Here is a 24,887-nt window from a genome sequence, read left to right on the forward strand (position 1 = left end):
TTATTAATATATCACAGGAACAGCAGTATCTAAATCAGGAAGCTTTAAGAAATAAGACTGATTTCAGTGTTTTTACAGGCCCATTTCTTTGTTAAAAAAAGTGGAACAAGGTAGATGCTTAGTGTAGATCCAGAATTATCTCTGGGGTGTGCTAAGGAATTTGAACAACAAAAAGAGTGATTCTGCCCGAGAGAAGGAGAGGTAGCATTACTCCAAGGTGCTGTAATGATGAAACCTGGAAGAAATATTCCCACTAATGTCTGGGAAACTGTGGAGAAGACAATGATTCAAAAGTCATTTATTGTTTATTTTTTAATACATTACACTTCTCTCAAAAAGCAGGGACACTTTAAAAACTGGGTGGTTGGCAAATCCTATAAGATCAAACCTGAAACTTTGTATTTATATTATTTACTTTGATGATCCAGTCAGGTGAAATGAGTTTAGTCATTAAATGGTGTGAACCCTGCATGCTGCTTGATATATATATTTATATATATGTACATATATAAATAAATATAGGCACTAGGAGAATTGCCTCATTTCTTACCTGTGACGTCGGCGACCATTAACCCTTCTGCTCTGATCACTTTCACCTGGAGAAATCCCACATCTTTCAGGTTGTGAAATATTCGCAATGGGCTCTGAAAGAACCCAACATCGATATTAGGAAAGAGAGGTCCTAGCGGGTCTCAAAGAGTGTGCTGAGAAAACACTAAGTTTTATGATTGATCTCAGGATGCTGCTTAAGTGATTCAAAGGGATATTTGTGTTTCTTCAGTACAGAGTATCATCCACCATCATTAACGAGTACATACGCATAGGCACACATATGTATCTACATAGGTAATTATTGTTCTACAAGACTTTTTGAAAGAATAAAAAATACCACATGCCTTCCCCATAAATAATTATCAGTACATGATGAACAATAAAATATAGAAGAGTGTATGTATACTTCCTTCCTTCAATTTCCTTTACTTAAGGACTCCAAGAAATCTTTCATCTACAGGTATGATGGTTTGGAGACTAATGATTGTTAATACTGAGTCTTAAATTGTTGGTTATGTAACACACTGCAGCCTTTAGAATTAAGCAAGTTAACATAATTTTTTTTAAAGGTTATTTTCTTCTTGTGAGTTTTGGAAACAGCATGTGCCAGATGAGGGTTAAATTAATGAAGTGCCATTTCGTAATATTTAATTCAAAAGTTTGACACAGTTCTATAAGCCTGTTAGGAAAAATATCATATATAATCTTCTAAAATAAGTCAAATTGATCACTGAAAATAAGATCAAAAGTGACGAATAATTTTTCTTAGGTTTGTAATTTTATTTGCCATTGTAGTATGAGTAGAAGTAGAGAAATTTCAACAGGTGAATCAGATCCAAAGAATAAAACATGCTTAATTTCATAAATTAATAATGGTAGTGTTTTGGGAAGTATAATACCTGAAGGCATTAGAAGAGGGCTACCAGTGCAGTAATTCAGAACCCTAATTAATGGCCACAAATACTTGAGGAGTAAGTATTGACACAGAACATCGAAATGCGTTTATTTGCACTTCCTAGCATTTTTCTCATGACAAGACCAGCATTTCTTCTCAGTAAATCAAAGCCTTCTGTATCATAATCCTTAAAGTGCTATAAGACCAGGGAGCATAACCTAACAAAGTCATCAAACTGTTACCAAAGAACATTCCCATCCTTGTATTAAGAATGTGAGAATACTGACAAGCAGAAGCTTACTGAAATATTAACTTTATCAGTCCTGTATGACTAATCGGTGTTTACTGAAGCCATGACCTTGGTATATTGAGAGGAGGCAATGCAGGTATATGTGTAATCTCGGAGCCTAACTTTTAAGGGTGTTGAGCAAAAGATTAGCGCTTAGTCTTTTATTGTTTTTAAACAGTTGCTTATCACCAAAAATCTATTTGAACTACCCAGAGGACAGCGTTCAGTAAAAATGCACTTGTCTCTCCATTTAAATTAAGTGTAAGTTAAGGGTTTAACAGTGGGAACTTTACACAGTGGTGTTACAACTCAGAGTCTGTTGTCTTCCTAATGTGGTAACACCAGGTTTGAGAGGCCTGCCCTTATCTCAGAGCTTACGAGCTTATGGATTATTATACCCCAGGTAAGTCTCCTATCCTAATGACAGAGAAGAGTTTTATCAAAAGGTTCCTGTCCTTTAATTTTCAAGAGTAATTTCAACCAAGTTTCACTGTGTCTAAAACAAATACCTTCAGTCTTCAGGCTGAGAACTGTTCAATACTAGTAACCTCACTGCCCAGACGTATAGCTTCTGACGCTTCAGCTCTGATGTTCTGCTTCTCATTTGGGGTAGTAATTATTGTCTGAATGTTTTCTTTCCTCCAGTCAGCTGACACTCAGTAATTTATTGCCAACTTCAACTGTTTAGGCCAGTGACATATCGATTATAATAAGAATTCAAAAAAAAAGAAGTAAAAAACTTAAATATATCAGTTTATAAATACACCTTTCAGTAATGCTTCATCAAGACATATTCCTGCCTTGTTATTTATGGTTATTTTAGAAGGCCTCAAAACCTGGATGGCTTCTGAAGCCCGAAATTTCCATAGCAGAGGAATCTATGATTTGCTGTGAATCCTTTCAGCCCTCAATAGATGGGAAAAGATTGAAATGCTCTGGAGAGGAGTCCTCTTTATTTTTTTAATGAAAGGCTGTATAATATATTTTCTCTATGGCTGCAGCAGCTGTCAGGGAGAGCATCTCAGTTCAGCTCTATTACGGGAGAGGCAATACCCCATCCTATGGCATAGAGATGCTCTGAGGGGCCAGAGCTGATTGACAGCTTGTCACCGTGACGTCTTATTCCATCTCTGTTATGGAGAAAATTAATGTCACACCACCAGCCTTATGACTCGCTGTCATCTTAGAACCGCTCACCTTTTATCAATGCTCTAAATAACATTTCAAGCCCATCGTCTCACGGTGGACAATCCGGTCAAGGGACATTAAATCAGATGACTGTGAAATGTCATAATAAAAATGGAATGCTAACAACTTCTTCTCTAAACTAGCTCCTCTGGTTTTTAAACTGTGACAAGGGGGAGCAAGGGTTCAGCATACCCGTTCTGAAAAGGTCATACAATCGCTCTTGGTCTACTACCCATTACTACCCGCCCCCTATTGACCTTCCCTGCTTTCCTCCCCCTAAAAGAAAAAAAAAAAAAAAAAAAAAAAAGAAAAATGGAATTAGCCATCTTTTCAGAATGAGGTGATCAAATAATGGTTCCCACAGTAATGTCTGTTTAATTTGTGGGGCTTCAATGCTTTACAATGAGCAGCTGAAGGACAAAAATGGAGAGCCTTTTCAGGGGCAATTCGTTTACTTTCCTCACTATGGCCACTGCCAAATCAAATTCTTAAGTTTAACCTAAAACTTAAAAAATACACATGTTCTCTCAGGGAAACATATAAGTCTCCAAATAACCTCTTTCTTTAGGTTTCTTCAGAACAAGTGATGTTTCAGACATGATACAGCATTTCATCATCTCATAACCTGTGCGATAAAAAGGAAACACGCCGAAACCAAGAACTACAGGTCTCTGTCCTTGTATGGCTATGAGCAATTATAACACATGTGCTTTACCACCTACAGTAGCGTCTTAGCAGCTACGTCTCTAGAGGGAAATACAGGCCTATGCTTGAAATTCAGGGCTAAAAAAAAAAAAAGATGCATTTAAATATGGTTCACTTTTTAATACATTGAGCAGCATATAACCTGAGAATTAGCTGGGGGCATCCATATAATGTTTTGTATTTTATTGAAAAAATAACTAACATTTGAAAGAAAGTGTGGAAACAAATATTCAAATTCTGAATGGAAATGGCTGATTTAAGGAAGCCCATCCAACAAAAAGAAAAAAAAAAGGATCAATGATAGTTGGATTATTTCTAATTTCCGAGCCCGCAGTATCATTCTAATATACGGGATAGTATCAAATATTCATCCATAAAGTACAGTATCATAATACCTAGAATCTTTATATTAATATACCAATTAATTCCTTTAAAATTGCTTCAATTCATGAGGCTCACTTCTGGTAACAGGAGAATATGTTTTTGTGGGTACCAAAATGGGAAATAATTTTCATAATTGCAATTACATATTAGAAGATGCCCAACAATACGTTGGGCTCTTAGGTGGTTTAAAAATATATACTCTGTAGCCTGGCTGAGTCACCTCTATTAAACTGTTTATGATAACACCATTGGTGGATGAGTTGTACAAGCATTAGCAGACAGCTGATTCAGTGGAGATAGCCAGAATAAATTTGCTGAAGCGCACATCCTGCTAATCTGTTTGAAGAATATTGTAGAGCATTAGTACCAGCACTTCATGTTATCTGCACAGCCTGATAAGGTACATCTTTATTAAATTCAGTTATTGGAAGGATGTCAGTCAGCAAATAGGAATATTTTAGAATCTAAAAAAAAAAAAAAAAAAAAAAAATTAAGCGGTTCTTTGTTAGTCAGAGCTTGGTTTCATGGCTGAGTGTCTAGAGGAGCCTTCTAAACACCTGGCAGCATTGTACAATACAAGCTTTGTAATTTTAAGTGGAAAAGCCTTTCCACCCCCCCCCCCCCCCCCGGCTTCACGGGTACCCAGGCATTCACTTTTTCGAGTCTCCAATGAGAGAGAATGGTGGAGTAAGAGCTCCCCTCTCTGTTGATTCGAGAAAACTACATGGTGGAAAACGCACAATGTGAGGATGCTGGGAAATAGGTAGATTCGGATACGAATATTTTGGTTTGGTAAAATTTGAGAAGGGTACTTACTATAGTGACTCGCTATCCCACCCAATCACTGTCTACATTTGGTCAAAAGGTAGGGAGGCTTCCTTTTAATTACATTTCACATTCAATGAAAATAAAATAAAGGAACGAAGTGAGGCTTTTCTAAGCAGTTGACATAAAAATTTCTGGAATATCTTCTTGTTACCAAGCTACTAATTAATGTAGGTTCCATTAATTCCATTTCAAACTTGGAAAGACCAAGAACTCTTAATGGCAATTACAAAGAGTCAATGAATTACTTTTAAAGTAATGTTGTGTACACCTAACTTTCCTTTATGAGAAGTTTCCTTGCGTGATAATTGTGCTGCATGACAAAATCACTGAGGAGATGCTCAGGATCTAGAACTTGCTTTGGAAGAGACTCGAGAGTAGACGGGGTGTCTAGACATCAGGGTAACAAGTGTGGCATTTGCACTTGCCCAGCTTTCTGTTTGTGCTGATTCATCTGTCAGACAGCTTTGCAGATGTACTTCTGTCACTCCAAGTGAATTATTTACAACCTCAACTAGTCACACATAATCCTGAAGGAGGAGGGTTACATACGTACATATCTCCTTAATATTTCCTCCCGTTCTTTCTGGTCCTCCAGGGAGTTGACGGAGAGGTCAGAGATACTGACTGTGGCCGAAGCTGTCAGGGTGACCAGCAGCACCAGGTGTCCCTCACCCTCTTCCAGCTGCAGCTCCAACTTGTGTGTCTGTTCCCTACTGAGAGCCGACAGGTCGACCTGGCACCTAGGAACAAATGTTTTGAATTAGCAAGTGGCTTTTTTTCCCCTTTCCTTTTCTTTTCTTTCTTTCTTTCTCTTTCTTCCTTCCTTTCTTTCTTTCTCTCTCTCTCTTTCTTTCTTTCTTTCTTTCTTTCTTTCTTTCTTTCTTTCTTGTCACATCAAACAGTAAAAGGGCAGGCTGCTCAGAGCTATGTGAAAAATAAATCAACAGAAATACTATTTGGGCCACTGGAGGAATACGTCTTTCATGTCAACACACTTTCTTCACAAAATTCAGACCCTGATTATTTTTAGTGTCTAATTTCTTATTTCCTGTAAGATACAAAAAAAAACCATACTTATATGATTCTATCACTACCCATTGTGACCATATTCATAAATCGGTAGGACTGTCAATCCCTAGACAGACTAGTTTAGTGGGGCTTTGCCTACGGAAAGATTAATACGAGCTGTCTTAGAAGAAGCAAACCACCAAGGATCTGAATTCTTGTGCAGGTTTTAAAACAATGGGTATTCTTCTTTCATTCATAAATGTTATTAAGCAATGAATAAAATATGTACTATGATGATGCCATAAGTTTTTCATTTTTAAAACCATGCCAGTTTATTCATAGAACACCATGCATAAATCTAAATAAAAACAAATTCTCCAAAAATATTATAGCTCAAGGGTTATGTAACAGAGTTGTTCTACAGGTTTCATAACATGGCAGCCCACGCTTTATTTGTTTGTTTGTTTATTTATTCATTCGGAGAGCGAGGGAGGGGCAGGGAGAGGGGGAGAGAGAGAATCCCAAGCAGGCCCTGCACTGCCAGCGTGGAGCCCAACATGGGGCTCGAACCCACAAATGGTGAGATCAGTACCTGAGCAGAAACCAAGAGTTGGACACTTAACTGACTGAGCCACCCAGGCACCCCATGGCAGCCCATGCATGATAACCTACTTACTCAGAGCTAAACACTATTTTCATAAAAATGTCAACTGATTTGGAAGAGAAAGATACTGAGGTGCTCACAAAGCCAATCAACTGAGAAAGAGGGGGCAGATATGAACAGAAGGAATTTATAACAGGGAATAGCCTATTATAAGAATAAATGTGGTAACATCATAAACAGGGGAGTCAGCCATCAGGGACAGATTAAATGTTTGCTCCTTCTTCTGTTTTTTTTCTTTCTTTCTTTCTTTCTTTTTTTTCTTTGAGAGAGAGAATTAGCTGGGTACAGGGGCAGATGGAGAGAGAGAGAATCTTAAGCGGGCTCCACCCTCAGCACAGAGCCTGCTGAGGGGCTCAATTCCAAGACCCAGGGATCATGACCTGAGTGGAAATCAAGAGTCGGACACTGAACCAACTGAGCCACCCAGGCACCCTGCTCTTTCTTATTCTTTACTTGATTAATTGTCTATTGTTTTGCTTTTAAATTAAATTTTCTAGAAATAGGGTCTTAACACTTATAGGCGGTTTCAAACATCTCTTTAGTATGCATAAATTTAGAAACTGAACCAAAGTCTGACATTTTCCTTTTATTTGTGCCAATCAAAAATGACAAGAGAGGTAGCTGGGACTAGAAACATCTGAGAGGAAAGGGACTACAGAAACAAAAGAAAAGGAAACGCCCTGGTCAGTGACAGAAAGTCTGTGTGTGTAAATCTAACTGTTGAGAGCAGGAAATCAGAGTCTGTACCAAGTCTGGAAAACATCTTCCTAAAGTGAGAACATATATCAAATAACCTCATTGTTTCTGCGAATATAACATGCATTTCAAAATACTTTCATGCTCTCTCCTTAAACTCTGAAGACTGGAAAACACATACCAAATTCCTTGTCTAATATTATAATTTTAACTGGAATTAAGTTCTTGTCAATGACACCTGGAACAAATTGAGGAGAAAAATGGAATTGTGAAAGACAACCAATCAAATGCATTTTCTAATAAAAAGGAAGAACATCAATATGATTTTCTACAGATCTTTCCAGCAATTGGCGTAGTGCCTACCTGGAGTTTGTTGAATGTAAACGAGTCTTTGGATTAGATTGGGAGTATGATACCAGAGAGTTGAACAGGGATTACAATTCACACAGTACTTTTGGTTGGATAAAGTTGGGAAGAATAAAGGTCTTTTGCTCATTTGGATCATGCATTTCCCAGTCTCATCCTCGCCTTACTCTTTTGTGTGACACTGTATCACTCTTAAAATACATCACAGCTTTCTGGAAGATTTCCTTCTTTGGCTATTACCATTTTACACTGGTCATATGGATGCTGGCCTACTCCTCATTTATGTTAGAGTCATTGCATTTGATGCTCTACACTTGGGGAAGGTTCTCTAAAGATGCTCTGATCCAAGAGTTGCAAATTGGCAACTTTCAGATAAAATCTGGCCCATGGATATACTGTTTTTGTTTGTAGTGCTAAAAAAGTTTTGAATTACAAACATTTTAAGACAGAGCAAATGTCCTCTGACTTAATTACTATCCCTAATGCTGTCTATTATTTACAACTGGTCTATTTCACTTAACTCTGTATCTGATTCCAACAGGCATAGGTATTTGTGATCCTTACAATCTCCTTAATTTAGCAAAGAGAAAACTGAAGGCCAGAGAAGATACATGACTTAATGGAGCTATACAGTTAGTTATCAGCAGAGCTAGGACCTGAATTTGACACAATGGAATCCAAGATCTAGGCTTTTTCCTGGACTAGCCTTCACTAAGTAACCATGTATCCCAGGAGGAAGTGTGTCTATTTGCATTGGTTATTAAACTGGGTAATATCTGGACTTGTTTTTAACAGAATTTTTTTTCAGTTTTGAAGCATGGAATTATGTTATTTTTATACTTTTAAAATATATATAAACTACAGAAGAAGACTGTACATTATTGCTTTTATAAGAAGATAAACTCAGAAAATATACAAATTGAATTTTTAAAACTACGAAACTAATAAAACTTAAGTTAATATTGTAAATTTACAGGGAAGATTATGCTTTTCTGCTGCAACTAAAGTTTCAGTATTGGGTATTCTTGTAGAAATGGTCTCAGATTCTATCCTATATTTAATGTTTCAGAATTTTGACTTTAATAATTCTAACGTAGAAAATGCTTATTTATATAAATGTACTGAAGAGAGTATTAATGACTTCAGGGTTCTTTGCTAGTTGGGGTTATTCAGCTCTACTCTTCATCTAAAAACTCTGCTCAGGAGTAATCCTCAGATGCTATTTTAAATGAAATGTTGCCTGATAACTGAGCCAACTTGTCTTGTTAACTTGAGAATGAAGTTAGCATCATGGCACCACTGAAATCTGCCTTAAGTGAGTATTAAATCAAATTATTGCTGGAATTTTGTGGAAAAAAGTCTTTGCTACCCCTTTATTGCTGTTGAATAAATATGTACAAAGACAGAACTCCCACAACAGTCTGTTCCAAATTCAGTGCTTATTGCTACAGACCAGTGTCATGGTTTGAGTGTTTGTCTCCAAAATGCCTATGTTGAAACCTATTGGCCGATGTGATGGTATTATGAGGTGGGGCCTTTGTGAGGTGATTAGGTCATGAAGGTGGTGAATGAGATTAGTGCCTCTTCATGAATGAGATTAGTGCCTTCATAACAGAGGCCCCAGAGAGATCCTTCACTCCTTCTGCCATGTAAGGACACAGAGAAAACACAGCAGTCTCTGAACCAGGAAACCAGATGCAGAATCTGCTGGTGTCTCCATTTTGGACTTACCAGCTTCTAGAACTGTGAGAAGTAAATTTCTGTTGTTTTTAACAGTCTGTGGTAATCTGGGATAGCAGCCCAACAGGCAGATTCACCTGTATTTAGCTCCCCTGTACTGTTATTTCCTAAAGGATGGAAGGATTCACTACGGTTTGGATATAGAAGTCCTTGGTGGTCATCTGGATGGTCAGAATTGGCATAAATTAATGGTTTGACATGGTTATTAAAGTGAAAATGAAAATTTAAAGAACAATGAAGCAAATTCATGAAGTCCCAAAGTACATACGCAGATATGTACTCAGGGAAAAGAGCCCAGGATAGGGAGTCAGATTCCCTTCATTTCAGCCCTCCATCTGTCACTTATTAGTTGTGTGACCTTTTCCAAGAAAACTTATTCTCTTGGATTCCAGTTTCCTCATCTGCAATATGAGGTAATTGAACTAGATAAACTTCAAATTCCTGAAAACCCCCAATTTCACAATGTGTTACAACTCTATCCATGTTTACACTTGTTTGCCTCCTTTCTTTGCAATTCCACAAACCAAAAACCTAACAGAACAAATTCATCTTTTGGTCAACAAAATACTATTCTTCAAATGTATTATACACATCTTCCAGAAAAGCCTTTATGTTGATGCTAGAGGGCAGATAATCTATTTTCAGACTGTCTTCCAAGGGGGTACCTCAAAAGTTGCCGTGGAGGGGAGAAGGGTGAAAAACTAGGGTGTGGACTCTCCTCTCTAGTTCAAAGAACGGCTTCTCTTACATACATCTGTTTTCATATTGTGGTTCCACATGTAAGCTGAAAACTTATTGGATACATCTTTTCATTCCCTTAGATTCTCCTGAAACCAAGGCTTCCTGGGTCATGGGTCATCCGCTGCCTGCTTTGCCTCAACTGTGACTTTGGCTGAGGGTCTGCTTTTCATCCCACCATCATGACCGATTAACTGTGCTTGAGTCCTCATGGAGCTTCCATCTAGGACTGACTCAACTTTCACTTGCCAAAATAAGCTGGGCACTCCCCTTGGCTGCCATTGTGCATCTAGGCCTAATGGCCACATGTCCCAAGTTTCTGACTTCTAAGACCACTTCCTCACTTGGATGACAAGCCATACGGTGGGTTGTGGGATCTGGTTCCCTGATCAAGAGCCAGAGAAACAAGATGCAACAATAGCCTTCTGGTGGGGTGAACTTAGATTAATGGAATAGGAGCTGGGAAGATAACACCCCACAACACTCTCCCTCTCACAGACTGCTTCAAAGGATGATTCTCCAGATTACCTGTCCACATGTGGCCAGGTGGGTGCATAGCAACCAGCTCTGTCTCTGAAACTCAGGAAACAGTGGCCATCCCACCAATATACTGCCTTGCATTGCCTCCTACTCTTCCCTGCCTTATGTTTTTTGTCTCTCACTCTCAGTGCCCGGGGCTCTATCTCCCAATAAAGCATCAGAACTTAATCATTGCCTCAAACTCTCTTTTTTAGGGAGTTTGGCTAATGTGAAAACCATTGACACAATTCAATCCCCTCAGTAACAGATGTCTAAAACACAAACCTAACTACACCCCTCCCCTAGGTTCCCACCACTTCTGAAATATCCTTAACAAGGCAATGGTGCACTCCATGACTTACCATCAGCTGTCGTTTGCTGACTCACACTTATGACTCAAGTCATTGCAGACAGCTGATGATTCTCCCACCATCCATGCTAGGGCGTAGCTCTTTCTTTGTGTTTGGATAAAGCAACCCTCTGCCTGAGCTGATATATCTATCTTTGCTTGCCAAATTTAATAATTCTCAATGAAATAACCTGCAGTTGTCTTTCTCTGCCAGTATCCTGAGACTTCAATGGCAGGCATCTAGCATAGCACCCAGAATATAGTTGGTGCTTTGTAAGTATTGAAGTACGTATGGACAATATGGAAGTGAAGAGAGGTCCAAAATTTACCCACGGTGACAGTAGCAGACCAGGGCTAGTGTGTAATGTGCCCATTCTACCACCCTCTATTATCCCCCTAGAAAGGGGTTTGATTTCTTTTCAATACTTGTTTCTCTCACTCATTAACCCATTTATTCATGAACTATTTAAGTGTGTCAGGCCTCTGTTATGTATCCTCTATTAGATTTTACGAACCCAGTCATTCTAAGCCCACTAATTTCTCATCTCCTTTTTCCCAGAACTACCACAGACTCAGCGTGTTGCCTTGAACAAAGTTCAAATGGCTTCAGACTCTGCGACCAGGGGTTCAGAACACCAAAGTTTTAATAAAGCTTATTCATTAGCATTGTGCTATTATGCAAGTCACTTAAAGTTTTTGTACATCAGCTTTGTTCACTTATAAAATGGAAAACAATTTTTTTAAATGCCTCCTCTTTGCATAGAGTTGTAAGAACACAGGAGTAACAGATGAGCAAGTACTTTGAAAAGTTGAAAGTACTATCTAAATATAATATGTGGTTTTATTGTTGTATATGCCTTGGTTTGATGTTGGAAAATTTAAAAACTTACTATATATTCTGAACCCAGCTCATCAATCCATCAATCAATAGAAGAATCAAAACAGACTCGAAACTGAAGATTTCAAAGCTACTTTCTCTCATTCCACAAATAGGGAAATTGAGGCTCAGAGAAATTTAATGATGGCAAGAACTTGAAAGTTTCCTGACTTCCATATGAAAGCTTAAAGTTCTTTGGGCTTTTAAAAAACTGTATGCATTTAGTCACATGAAAGAAATATGTCACATTTATTTGGTGACATTTCCCCTTAAGAGTACAGAGTAAAATTTCAGTGCTCTTACCATCTTTTTTGTCCTCTGTCCTTCTGTCTGCCATGCCTGAACTAGTGACCAGTGATATTCCTCCCAGATGAGCTTAGCACCCTGCACGTATACATGTACATACGTGTGAGAACACTGGGGTGCAGGAGTAAATGTTAGGACTATTGGGATTTTTTTTTTTAATTTAAAAACAGGGCAAGAATCAAGCTTTATAAATGTTTAATATATGCATTAACACAGGTGTCCCATGCATCAGGTATGTCACTTATGGCCAGTAAGTATTTTAGGAAAGAGTAGGAACTACATAACATAGAGGGGTAGACAGTGGCCCCCTTACTTGCTGACTTGCTTTCACCGAATTGCAGTTCATATATGCCTTGTTAAATGGATTTACAGATTATATAATCTAGTTTTAACTGAACTAATCCTCACAAAATGGACAACTGGCTTTAAAAGATCCCAGTAAAGAAACTGTGGATTGAAGATAATGCTAATTGAACAAGCACCAGTGAGCAGAATGATAAACAAGAATCTGCAGAGACACCACTTCTGCTCTTAGCTGAGCTCTATGTCAGCCACATTCTGATTCACAAACCAATGATGGTCTAATCAGATCTAGCAAGAATTCAGCCCAAACAACCCCAAATTATCAAGACAATATTTGCAATAGAAATTTACATCTACGTTGACAATAAACTTGTTCAGTGTGTGCTGTGCCTTGAAGTATTAGCTAATGATATTATAAAGCCATCATGATTAGCAAGACATTTGAAAACAAAGTCTTCAGAATAGGAAGACAAGCCTCTATGGAATTTCTTTGGTGGGGGTGGGGGGTGGTAATTTAAAAAACAACAACAACACATATTTTACATAATTGTGACCAAATGTAACAATAACATTATGAAGCTTTTTGAGATTTTGTAATATATGAGAACCCTTTTACATTAGTAAGACTAATAACACATGATATATTACAAAATCTTATACTATGGATCAATATAATACACAATTCCTTAGAATTTTTGCATTTTCAAGACTTCAATACATAACCACTAACGTGTTTTCAAGTTTCACAACTATGCAGTTTTTACACCATCTCTGACATTACAAAATGCTCAGGCTGCTCTTGCTTTTCTGTTGTTAGAAGTTGTCACTGTTTAACTCTGTTCGGGAAGAGTGCTGTATTAGAGCAACTTGTGACAATCTCCATTGCCTGACATGAAGGTAAACTATTTAATATACACACGGTGGTGCCTGAAAGCTGTCTTTGGAAACTCTGCCCACTGTATAAGAAACACTGCATTGAGTATGAACTTTTGGAAGAAGTCTTCAGAAGAAAAGAATAGTAACCCATGCAGGGAAATAGATTGAAATCTTAGGTTGATTTTATGGAAAACCAAGACAAGAATCAATGACACATTCCATTCTTTCCTTAAATATGATCGATCTCACTAATGAAATATTTCACTCAATCCTCAGTGAGAAAAATAGTGAAATATAATGATTTCATGAAAAAACTCTCTTCAGTTTAGAATTTTCTGACTAGCTGTCTTTGTGCTTTCAAATTAATAATGCAGGAGGATTGTTTTCGTTCTATGTAGGAAGTAAAAGAATTATTGGAGAATTGGTATCATAAATAAGAACCTATGCAAATCAGAGCCTATAGAGTGTCAAATGCACTGAACTTCAACCTTCAGAGAACATTAATTTTGTTAATATCCAAAGTCAAAGGCTGTATTCCCCATTTGCCATGCTATACCGGAACACACATATGTGTGCACCTACACATCCCACATTCTGTTTCCTTTGGCATTACACACAAGAGTCACAGATTTATTTTTATGGTTGTAGATTCTGGAAGCATTTGTTCTTCATCCAGAACTTGCCCATTTGGAATAAGTTTTTCTTATCAAACACCATTAATAAAAATTTTATTGAAATAGATCTCTCTAGCGAAGCTTACATCTGTAGCACTTTGTTCTCATGGGCAGGACCAACTCCTCAGCCCCGATAACAATGCAACAAATAAAGTCAGTAGCAATTCCCCAACCGAAAATATATGTACCCCAAATCAATGCCACTTTCAAGATAAACAAGCATTTTGCACACTAATAAATAATGTCATAAATCTTGCTATATTGGGTTGCAAATAACTCCAACTGAATAAAATTGCTTGACACAGGATTTACTTATTCTGCACGTTCATAAAAACAACTTGTTCTCTGACAGCACTCATTCTTGGCAATTTACCGCAGCTGTCAGCAGCCAATTTGTTCAGATTACTGCTCTGCATAAAAGTGTAACAATCATGAGGATTTATTAGCTGATTATCGTAAAGGTGGCAGTCCGTCTTGCCTGCCAAAATGCAGGTGATCAGAAAGTTAAATAATTACATGCAGATTAACATTATTTCACCTTTACTTGATATTTGTAGTTCAGCGACAGGTAAAATGTGTTGTTCAAACTTGCACTATTGTGTAGACCACCTGAGTTGGTTTATGGACTACCTGGCATTTTATTGAGCACTTCATGGCTTCAGAACATACTGGGTTCAAGACCAAAGTGAAAGGAGTGTGGTCTTTAGAGCCAGGAGTTCTGGATTTGAATCTCAGATCAATCACCCAGATGCATACTAGATGAGCAACCTCTAAATCTATCTTCTGCCTCACTTTTTGCATCTACAAAACTGGCATAATATGAACGACTCTTGTTATCCCCTAAAAGTGAGCTAATGTAATTGTGCCCTATTCATTGTAGAGCACTGTTACTATTGTTTCTTTCTACTCATGGTAATTTCATTTTTCTGTAAAATTTACCTACCAGGGGGCATTAACTCTTTGGATATAATAATGATGAAAAAGTTATAAGTATTGGGTAAAAGTGTAGACTACTTTTTAAAAAATGCAACAATTCAGTATTTTTTAAGTGTAAGTATTACTCAGGCACTTTCACCTTTAACTCATTAGTTCTCCCCTTTTGGATTATATATACATAGCTTTCTTCAATTACACTGAAATTTTATACCTATCACTAAGTCATACTGTTCTAATTGCCTCTGCACTGATGCCTATTGTTAAATTATGAATTTATGGTTAACCCTTGAACAATATGGGGGTTAGGGACACCAGCCCCCTGGCACAGTAGAACTTCTGCATATAACTTCCGACTTCCCCCAAATTTAACTACTATAGCCTACTGTTGACAGGAAGCCGCACTGGTAACATAAATAGATGATTCACATATATTTTATATATTATATGTATTATATGTTATATTCTCACAAAAAAGAAAGTGAGAGAAAGGAAAATGTCATTAAGAAAATCATAAGGAAGAGAAAATGCATTTATAGTGCTCTACAATATTTATTGAAAAAAAAATCTCTGTATACGTGGACATCTGTAGGTCAAACCCATGTTGTTTAAAGGTCAACTGTACTGAGAGAAGGAAGAGCCATAATTTTCAGTATTAAATCAAACTTCAGATCTTTAAATTAAAATCTGGCAAATATTTATTAAACACCTATTATATGCCATATACTTTTCTAGGCATTGGGAACGTGACAGTGAACAAAAACAAAACACTCAAAACTCTCTGCCTTCACGAAGCTTATATTCTCTGCCTTCACGAAGCTTATATTCTAGTGGTGGGAAATAAATGATAAAACACATAACTGAAATGTATAGTAGGTTAAATGGTGGTTACTTCTATGGAGAAAAACAAAGCAGGATAGGGGAAAGGGGGGATTTAAATAGGGTTGGTATGGATGCCTCCCTGATGTGACATTTGTACAGAGACCTGAAGAAGATAAAGAAGCAATCCAGGTGGATATCTGAAGAAAGAGTGTCACAGATGTAGGGGAAGGTCTTCAGGTGGGAGGGTGTCTGGTGTGCTTGAGGAAGAGCAAAGAGGCTGGAACAGAGTAGAGGGAAAGAGGGGCGGAACAGCAAAAGTTCAGGGTAGAGTGGTAATGGGGCTGGATCATGAGAAGCATTATAGGCCACTATAAGGACTTAGCCAGGTTTTGCCCAGATTAGGATGGGAAAACGTTGAAGGGTTTTGAGCAGAGGAGTCAAATTATTTTATTTGTTTTCTGTGGAAGGAAGAACACGAGGCTATGGCTATTGTCTACGTGAGAGTTGGTGGTAGCTTCAACCAGAATTATTATGATCAAGATAATGACAGGAGTGAATTCTGAATACATTTCAAAGGAATCTTTGGTAGGTTGCTGACAGGTTTGATAAGAGTGAGAGAAAGAAAAGAAGCAAATAGGACTCTATGGTTTTGGCATTAGCAACACACGGGAGAATTTGAAAGTCAGAGAAGATTTGGGGATATTGGGTATCAGAAGTTTGGCCTTGGACCTACTAAACTGAAGAATTCTATTAGGCATTCTAGGGAGATATCTAGCAGGGAGGTGATGTGGAATCTGGAGCTCAGAGAAGAGTTATGGAGTGGAGCTTGTTGTCATTATTGATCTCAGACAGTATGGAAAGTACAAGAGTAGATGGAATCAGTAGGGGAGCAGGTGTAGACAGAGAAGATGCCCAAGGAGTGGGATTTGAGGCTCTCTAGAACTAAAGCAGGGAGATGAGGAAAATTCTGTGAATGAGACCAAGAAGGAACAAGTGATGAGGCAAAAGAAAAACAAAGAGTCTGGTGTTTTAAAAGCCAAGTGAAAAAGGTGTTTTAAGATAATGAAGCAATCAGCCAAGTCCAGTACTACTTCTGGATGAAATTAAGATGAAGGTTGAAAATCGGCCATTGGATTTAACAACTCAGTGGTCACAGGGGACCTTGACAAGAGCAGTTTGTATGGACTATTAGCGGCGTAAGCCTGACTGCATGGGTTCAAGAGAGAATTGGAAAGGGCAATGTTCAGTGTTAAATAGCTTCCACTGTATCAACACTCCAAATTTGCAAGTGGCCCTTTCACTCATAGCTAGCCTTGTCTTTGTAATGAAAAAAAAAAAAAAAAAACAACCAAAAAACAAACAAACCCAAAAACCCAAAATCCTGTTATTGAGCATACATTATTTACAAAACACATTTTCTTTTTTTTTTTTAATTTTTTTTAACGTTTATTTATTCCTGAGACAGAGCATGAATGGGGGAGGGGCAGAGAGAGAGGGAGACACAGAATCGGAAGCAGGCCCCAGGCTCTGAGCCATCAGCCCAGAGCCCAATGCGGGGCTCGAACTCACGGACCGCGAGATCGTGACCTGAGCTGAAGTCGGACGCTTAACCGACTGAGCCACCCAGGCGCCCCAACAAAACACATTTTCAAAAATCATTATATGTGACCAAAACTGGAAAACAAAGTGGACAATAACAAAACTATAACACCATAAACTAGTCTACGTAGATAATCCGATCCATGCAACTGTTCTCAAATGTAGGATTGAATTTAGGTAGTATCCTCAAAAAAAATTAACAGTCATGGAAATAACAGTATTATCCTTCATGGCCAACTTTAAATCTACTCACCAACTACCATCCAACTCCCAGAATAGTCTCTAATTTGTAAGTTAATACAGACATACCTAACTGTTCTCATCACAAAAAAGAAATAATTTGATGTGATAGAGGTGCTAACTCTAGCTATCATGACAATCATATTATAATATATAAATGCCACAAATCAGCTATTGTATACCTTAAATTTATATTAGCTACATGCAAAAATATTTATAAATAAATAAATAAATAAATAAATAAATGTTAACAGGGCATAAAATGTTGTGATGATAGCTTGCAAAACAAGACAGAAGACCATGATGGATTTTACTCCTATTACTTTACTCCTAGAACTCTCATTTAATGGAAGGAATTCTCATCTAAACTACCCTAGGAACTGAGGAATTTTATTACAATCTGCATTATTTCCAATGTAACTACACAACCTTCACATAAACACAGCGACTTTATTCTGCCTACCACTTAGGTATAATAATATCTTGCTTTTCAAGGGCAGGATGTGTTTAAAGTATAATTTAATAAACATAAAGTAGAGACCTTGAGTTGCTGGTGCTATCCGGACATTGAATAGATTTGAAATAATGATTTACCATAGTCATTTCCTTTTTCTGCAACAGGCACCTTGGTTAAATTGGCTGAGCATACAACAAGTTTTTACTGAACATATGTGATTACCTCAAAATTTGACAATACCCCCTTTATTGTGTAAAGGGGTTTTAACTGATACTCAAAAGCGTCCTAAAGAGTCATCTTGCCTACACCTGTGCTCCTGTGTACTCTAAAACTTTTTTTGGCTTAAATTGCTTTTATAGGCTGTTATGTTTGGCATATGACCAAAAAAAATTTTTTTTTTTTTTTTGAGAAAGAGAGCAAGAACACAGGCACACTCCTGTGTGCACAAGCTGGGGAGGGGCAGGCGAAGAGGGAGAAAGAGAATCTTAAGCAGGATCCATGACCATCATGGAGCCTGACAGGGAGCCTGATCTCTGGACCATGAGATCATGACCTGAGTCAAAATCAAGGGCTGGATGCTTAACCAAATTTGCCACCCAGGTGCCCCAAAATGGATTTTTTTTTTAAAAAGTGAGGCTGATGGGTAAGTTTTTATTATATTTAGAAAAAAAAATGTAACTTGAGGTAAAAGTAATTTATTCAAAACGAATAAGAATTTTAAAAAACCCCTATGATTCTTTAATGGTAGCATTTGGACTTACCACCCAAGCCAGTTTTAATTCCACCAAAGTACTAGGAAGAAGAGCACAAAGTTGTGCCCATCAAGGCAGCGTGGGTGATAGGGCCTAGGGCTCCTTGATTCTGTTTGCTGGGTCCTCCTGTGTAATAACCATGAATATAAAGAACCTGTCTAGAGGCGCCTGGCAGGCTCAGTCGATTTAGTGTCTGACTTGATTTTGGCTCAGGACATAATCCCAGGGTTGTGAGATCAAGCCTTGCATAGGGCTCTGTGCTGAGTGTAGAGCCTGCTTAAGATTCTCTCTCTCTCTCTCTCTCTCTCTCTCTCTCTCTCTCTCTCCCTCTCTCTCTCTCTCTCTCTGTCTCTCTCTCTGTCTCTCTCTCTCCCTCTCTCCCTCTGCCCCTCTTGCCTGCTCACGCATGCTGTCTCAAATTAAAAACAAAAATAAAAAACTTGTCTAACAATCTAGGCAAAGCCCAAGCTAGAAACAATACACAGGTGGTAACACCTCCAAGATCTAGAAAAAATAAAAAGGGTGGATATACACCCAACTAGATTACTAGTTTATTATAAAAAGAGATAATTCGGGAACAGCCAGATGGAAGAGATACCCAGACAAGGTAGGGAGAAAGGACACAGAGCTTCCACGCCCACTCAGGCATGCCGGTCTCCTAGCACCTCCACATGCTCACCAACAACAAAGCTCCAGAAATGAATTTCTTCTCTTCCCAAATTTCTTAAGACTTCCTTAGCTCCCCCAGTTACCAAAAACAATCCCTATGATCTTCAGATCAGCCAGTTGAGATCTTCAAATCAGATCTCTCAAAATTTGCCAAATTATGGGCAAACCTATAGAAACAAGGTGAAATGAGATGAACAGTTCCCCCTCTCTACCAACCATTTCTGCAATATAATTAGCCATGCCCTTGAAGAATTCATAATATTACAAAGTGAGGAAAAGGTAAAGGTCAGTCCCAGATGGGCTGAGAAATCATCACAATTTCCAAATTTGGAAATTATTTTCAAAGAAAGAATAAAATATATAAAAGGATATCTGTTATCACAGGAAAAAAATAGAAAAAGGGATAAGATGTACTTCATGTAATATGGACCCAGAAGTGCAGGAAGGCAGTATCCTGTAGCCATGATTTCATTAACTTACCAATATAAGTATGATTATAAAGTACAGAGATTGAGGTAGCAAGTTACACATGACAGTCATACTGATTTATCTTATGGTAACCAAATATAGCTAATGTTGCCATAAATTATGAAAATGAATTAATTATTCAAGGAACAGCTAGACAGCACCTACTTGAAAGAGCTCGTAGCATGTTGAGGGAGATAGAAACATAGATATATAATCATAATGAGAGGTATTCAGTGTATCAACAGATATACACTGCTACTTAAGCTAGTGGTATATCCCAAAGAGAACAAGGTCAAACTTAAAGAAAACTCCGAAAATAGTGTTTTACTAAAGGGAAAAAATATGCAGTGAAGACCTGTCCTTTAAAAAGGATTGAAACAGTATTAGGTTATGGTAGTTTTTTCCATTTCATTTTACAAGTAAAATTAAAGTATAAATGAAGCTATTTAACCTCTCACTTTATAATCCTACAAAGAAAACCATTGTTTAAAAAATATATATCAGAGTCACAAAAAAAAAAAAAAACCAAAGAGATAAATATGTTGGGTCAAATTCCTGTTCTTACTTTTCTAGCATAAAATTTCCTTAATTATTATTAGTATGTATGCATTTCTTCAGGCTGTGTGTTTAGAGAATTGGAATTCATGTGACCTGCAATGAAGAAAGAATTTTCTAAACCAACAAATTCTCCTGTACACTGTACTTTATTTTAATATAGGCAGGTTTCAATATGTTTTGCTACAAAGGCACATACACATCAAAAAATAAAAACAGATTTTAAGAAAGGAAACAGCTCATATAATTCAAGTAGTCATTCAAAATAACCTTGTCTTTGTGGAGAGATGTCCTTAGGCCTCAGAATACTCCTTCCTTCACTGCATTATTAGATTAACATGGATCTGTCTCTCTTACATGTTTCCATCACTAAAACTTGAGAACTCTACAGATTTATGAACTCCTTGGAGATTATAAAGATTCTCTACCTTGAAGGGGGGTTGTAGGAAACAATGCATTTTATGGTCTCACAATATGCTTTATGAAAAGTAATATTATCTTAGATCACTTTACAGACTATGAATGAGCTCTTTGTTTCTTTAAGTATCTTGATCAAATGAGATTCCTCGTTCTCAATTCCCATAACTTTTACACACAATATTCTGACATCTGGAGAAAATTTCTGGATATCAAATTCAGATAGCCTGTCCATGGACTGGTCAAAACTGCCACCTACTGGTCAGTCTTCAAATCTATTTTTCACTTTACCCAAGCATTGCTTTACCTTGGTCAGATCCCTTCCTTCAAAATGGTAAAAGATCAGTTACAATAACTAGACAGAAAGCGATTATCCTTTTAAAAAAAATTCACCCTCTCTAGGATGAACCAAAAATACCAAGTTGTACAAACCTGCCAATAAAATCATCCCTTTTCCCAGCGTCTTTGTCCCAGGCAGTGATATCAATGATTCCACCTCTTTCCTCATAGAGATGAAAATCAAATTGTTCCCTCCACTGAGGATTCAAAGTTTTTGGCATAATCTGGAAAACCAAAAAGTAATTATTGTCTTATAAATATAAGTCTTTTAAAAATATTTAACTTTGAGACATTATATCAAAATCAAGGTACTATCTACAAAAGTATATGTGAGATTTGAACAAAAGCTTCCAGAAGTGATGGAAATGAATCATTAGCTCTTTAGCAACCTTACTGCATATCATCTGAAAGATATCTAAGGATATGTCCTGAAAACCAAAGGGCATGCCTTCATCATCTTGAATAAGAGATGAGAGATATGAATTATACAGAAAAGGCAAATAGTCTATACGTGAAATGGCTCACTCAGATACTAGCATTTATTTTACATAACCAGTTAATGCACAAAGACATAACTCTCAGCCTGTCATCTCCTAAAAAAGGACTATGTGGATTCCCAGAGTTCTTTTTCCCTTACTCCCTACACACAAGGGAATTCTGAGCTAAATCTGTAAAAATAAAAATAAAAATAAAAATAAATAGTAATGAAACAACAGACAGTGAAGTTCTATGGGAGCAGGAGGAAACAGCAAGTAACTCTGGGGTGGTCGGGCAAACATTTATGTTGGAATCATAGCATTGATGTTTCATCTGATTTTATATCTGGAGAAACTGAGACCTGGAGTTTTACTGACCAACCCCAAATCATTACGTTTTAGTATCTAGACTCTAACTCAGGTCTTTGATTAGAGCTTCAGGTCTCTTTCCCCAAAACAATCTGCCAAAAATGTTTGTAAATTAATATGAATGTGTGTGTACAATTTCTATGTTGCAAATACCAGAAAGCTATCTGAAGTGCAATTGTGTAACTTCAAGCATTCAGATAAGACATCTGGTAGAATCAATGAATGAAGTGACCCATACTGATGTGCGTTGAAGCTTCATTCACCACTGGGTTAAAAACATTCATATTTGTTTCCCTATTCTTTCTTTTTAGCAGGAGCGCATGAAATGGCCTTTTCTCTTTTGAATGTATGAGAGACAAATCTTCAGATGTAAAGACTCTGAAAGCAATGAAGTATGTTATGTGCAAAGGTAATACAAATGAATCACAATTTTTAAAGTTCATAATCTGAAATTAATCAGCAATATATCATGGAAGGAAAGAGCAAAGAGAGACACATGTCCATAGCTAGATTTCATATTTCATACCTAAAGAGCAGAACTATAAAAAATAAGTAATGTTTTAAGCCTACCAGAACACAGAGATGATGTTAATTGATAAAGGACAAGACAAAAGTGGTCATAGGTACCTATTTTTGGAATCAGTAGTTTCCTTAAAATATGTTATTAAGTCCATGGCAGAAAAAAAGAAAAAGATGGCATTAGATGGATCCTATGATAATTCACCTCTCATTATTGGGCTCAGATGCACTTCTGTGGTGTTTTGGGGATGGTCTATCTTACTTATTTGGCCATAAAGAGCCTAATTTTCCAGTTTCCTTTTTTAGGATTGTCTTCCCTATATGATTTTCCTTCAGGTCAGAAATGATGCTTTCCCCTTCCACGTGGGTATTCAAGAAGATAACCAATCAGCCTGAGAGCAATTCTCACTGCCTACTAATGAGTCAGCTCTGTGATATTACTAACCCCCTTAGTTACTGATGAAAACTTCCTGTGCCAGAAGGAACCTAGGCAGGCTGTTTATCAAAAGTTCTTGAAAATGGTAATGTCAAAGTGAAATTATTCTCATCAAAGTAGAATGTGATTTTTAATATAAGATAGATAGGATGAGTTTTCAAGCTATGAATAGTAGCTGTAGAAGCTGACCATTAAAGAGGTTGTATTGTGTTTTGTTTTTGTTTTTGTTTTTTGCTGTTTTTTGTTTTTCTTTAAAGTTTTTATTTATTTATTTAGGTGATCTCTACACCCAGTGTAGGGCTCCAACTCAGAACCCCGAGATAAAGAGTTTCATGCTCTTCAGACTGAGCCAGATAGGCACCCCAAAGAGGTTTTATTTGGATACAACACAGATAAGACATGTGTCCCAAATATAACTATGACTACTATGACCTTTACCGATCATAATTCCTTCTATCAAAAATATGACACTAATATGATTATTTAATGTATTATTACTATTAATATAATTGTTGTTAAACAACATCTTGTTCTTAAGGCTGCTACTCTTCCTGCTGCTACTACCATTTATTATTTATTATGGACAAGGCAGTATTCCAAGCCCTTCACGTGCGTAACATATATTTATTCAATCTTCTCAATAACTTTACAAGGTAGGCATTATTTTAATTCTCACTCATCTTACAGATGAGGAAATTGGGACATGGAATGGCAGAGTAACTTGCCCTGTAGCATACAGCGGAATTTGGCCCTTTGTTTTCTAAATAAATAAAACAAACAAACAAAAATTGCAATCTGCACTGGTGCAAGTCATTTTGAATAAAACGTTTCAGAGTAAGGAACAAGGATTTTTATGGTATGTAAAACAGGGCTATTTGTAGCACTGATACCAGTACTGATTGTAATAATTATAGTAGCCAACACTCTTTGAGCACTTGATGTCCCAGGCCATCGACTTAGGTTTGTTTCAGCCCTTTTTTTTTGTTTGATTGCTTGTTTGTTATTTTTTTAAAGAGATAGTTCCAACTATTATTCCTGTGTTATAGGTGAGATTGAGACAGAGTAGTACTTTATGCAAGGTCACATAGCACATTGAGTAAGAAATGTGATAATATAGTTATTGGTCTGGTTTGCTGACGTGATATTCAAAAGAAATTCTGTTAAGCATTTGAAAAAGTATCTAGTGTTTTTATCTCCTAAAGCATGGCTATTAACCAACCACTGCCTTCCAAATACTGGCTGGAACAGGAGAGAGATACGGTTACCTTGCTCTTGTACTTCTGATGCCCAAGCCGGAACTTCACATAGGGGTCACTCAACCCATTTGAATCCATTGCCTTGAGATCTCGTCCTTCAATCAATGTGATGCTGACTATTCCTCTCCAAAGATGTGATTTTCTGTGTACGTCTGATAGACGTAAACTTTGGGTCTGAAACTTTGGGTAAAGGAAAACAGAGTTAGCTTATTGAGTTTTAACCCCAAATACCTTATCTGGCATTACCCTTTCTCCTGTTACAAGTTTTTGAAAATAAAAATGGTAGGTAGTTACAATTTAAGAAAATAAACATAATTGACAGATTATTAATTACAGAGTTGTTAATGAATGTGAAATTATCCTTTCATGATAAATTTAAGGTTGTTGTATGAGAAGTGAATGCTCAAAATAAGGTCTAATAATCCAACTCTTTAAATTACAAGATGTAGATACTTCAAGAATATCAGAATATTTGCCTCTGTGTCAAATATGCCAGTGTCAAAAAACTATTAGGAATACCAATATATGCCAGTGTCAAAAAACTATTAGGAATACCAAAGGCCTCATCCACACTGTGATATTTAATTTTTAATTAGTTATGATTTTTAAAAATCTTTCATGTT

General features: G+C 37.1%; 1 protein-coding gene and 1 long non-coding RNA gene across 20 annotated transcripts in view; one reads left to right on the plus strand and one right to left on the minus strand.

Moving 5' to 3' along the window:
* MCTP1 (multiple C2 and transmembrane domain containing 1) overlaps positions 1-24,887 on the minus strand; it is a 534,160-nt gene that overhangs the window by 175,498 nt on the left and 333,775 nt on the right. For all 17 annotated transcript variants that reach the window (XM_045498313.1, XM_045498373.1, XM_045498303.1 and 14 more), the window contains 4 exons: positions 24,274-24,444; positions 21,302-21,432; positions 5,395-5,581; positions 551-644 (listed from right to left, as the gene is read on the minus strand). In XM_045498313.1, coding sequence (XP_045354269.1) covers positions 551-644; positions 5,395-5,581; positions 21,302-21,432; positions 24,274-24,444 — 583 coding nt within the window. The remainder of the gene's footprint in view (positions 1-550; positions 645-5,394; positions 5,582-21,301; positions 21,433-24,273; positions 24,445-24,887) is intronic.
* On the plus strand, positions 9,232-11,607 carry LOC123608467. 3 transcript variants are annotated; one of them, XR_006717248.1, is made up of 4 exons: positions 9,232-9,320; positions 10,552-10,599; positions 11,136-11,194; positions 11,481-11,607. It is a non-coding gene; the product is annotated as an uncharacterized LOC123608467 (long non-coding RNA). The 3 variants fall into 3 exon arrangements; XR_006717250.1 differs by lacking the exon at positions 9,232-9,320 and adding an exon at positions 10,301-10,416; XR_006717247.1 differs by lacking the exon at positions 9,232-9,320 and having other exon boundaries at positions 10,406-10,599.

Source organism: Leopardus geoffroyi, chromosome A1 (genome assembly GCF_018350155.1).
Source record: "Leopardus geoffroyi isolate Oge1 chromosome A1, O.geoffroyi_Oge1_pat1.0, whole genome shotgun sequence".
Taxonomy (NCBI): Eukaryota; Metazoa; Chordata; class Mammalia; order Carnivora; family Felidae; genus Leopardus; species Leopardus geoffroyi.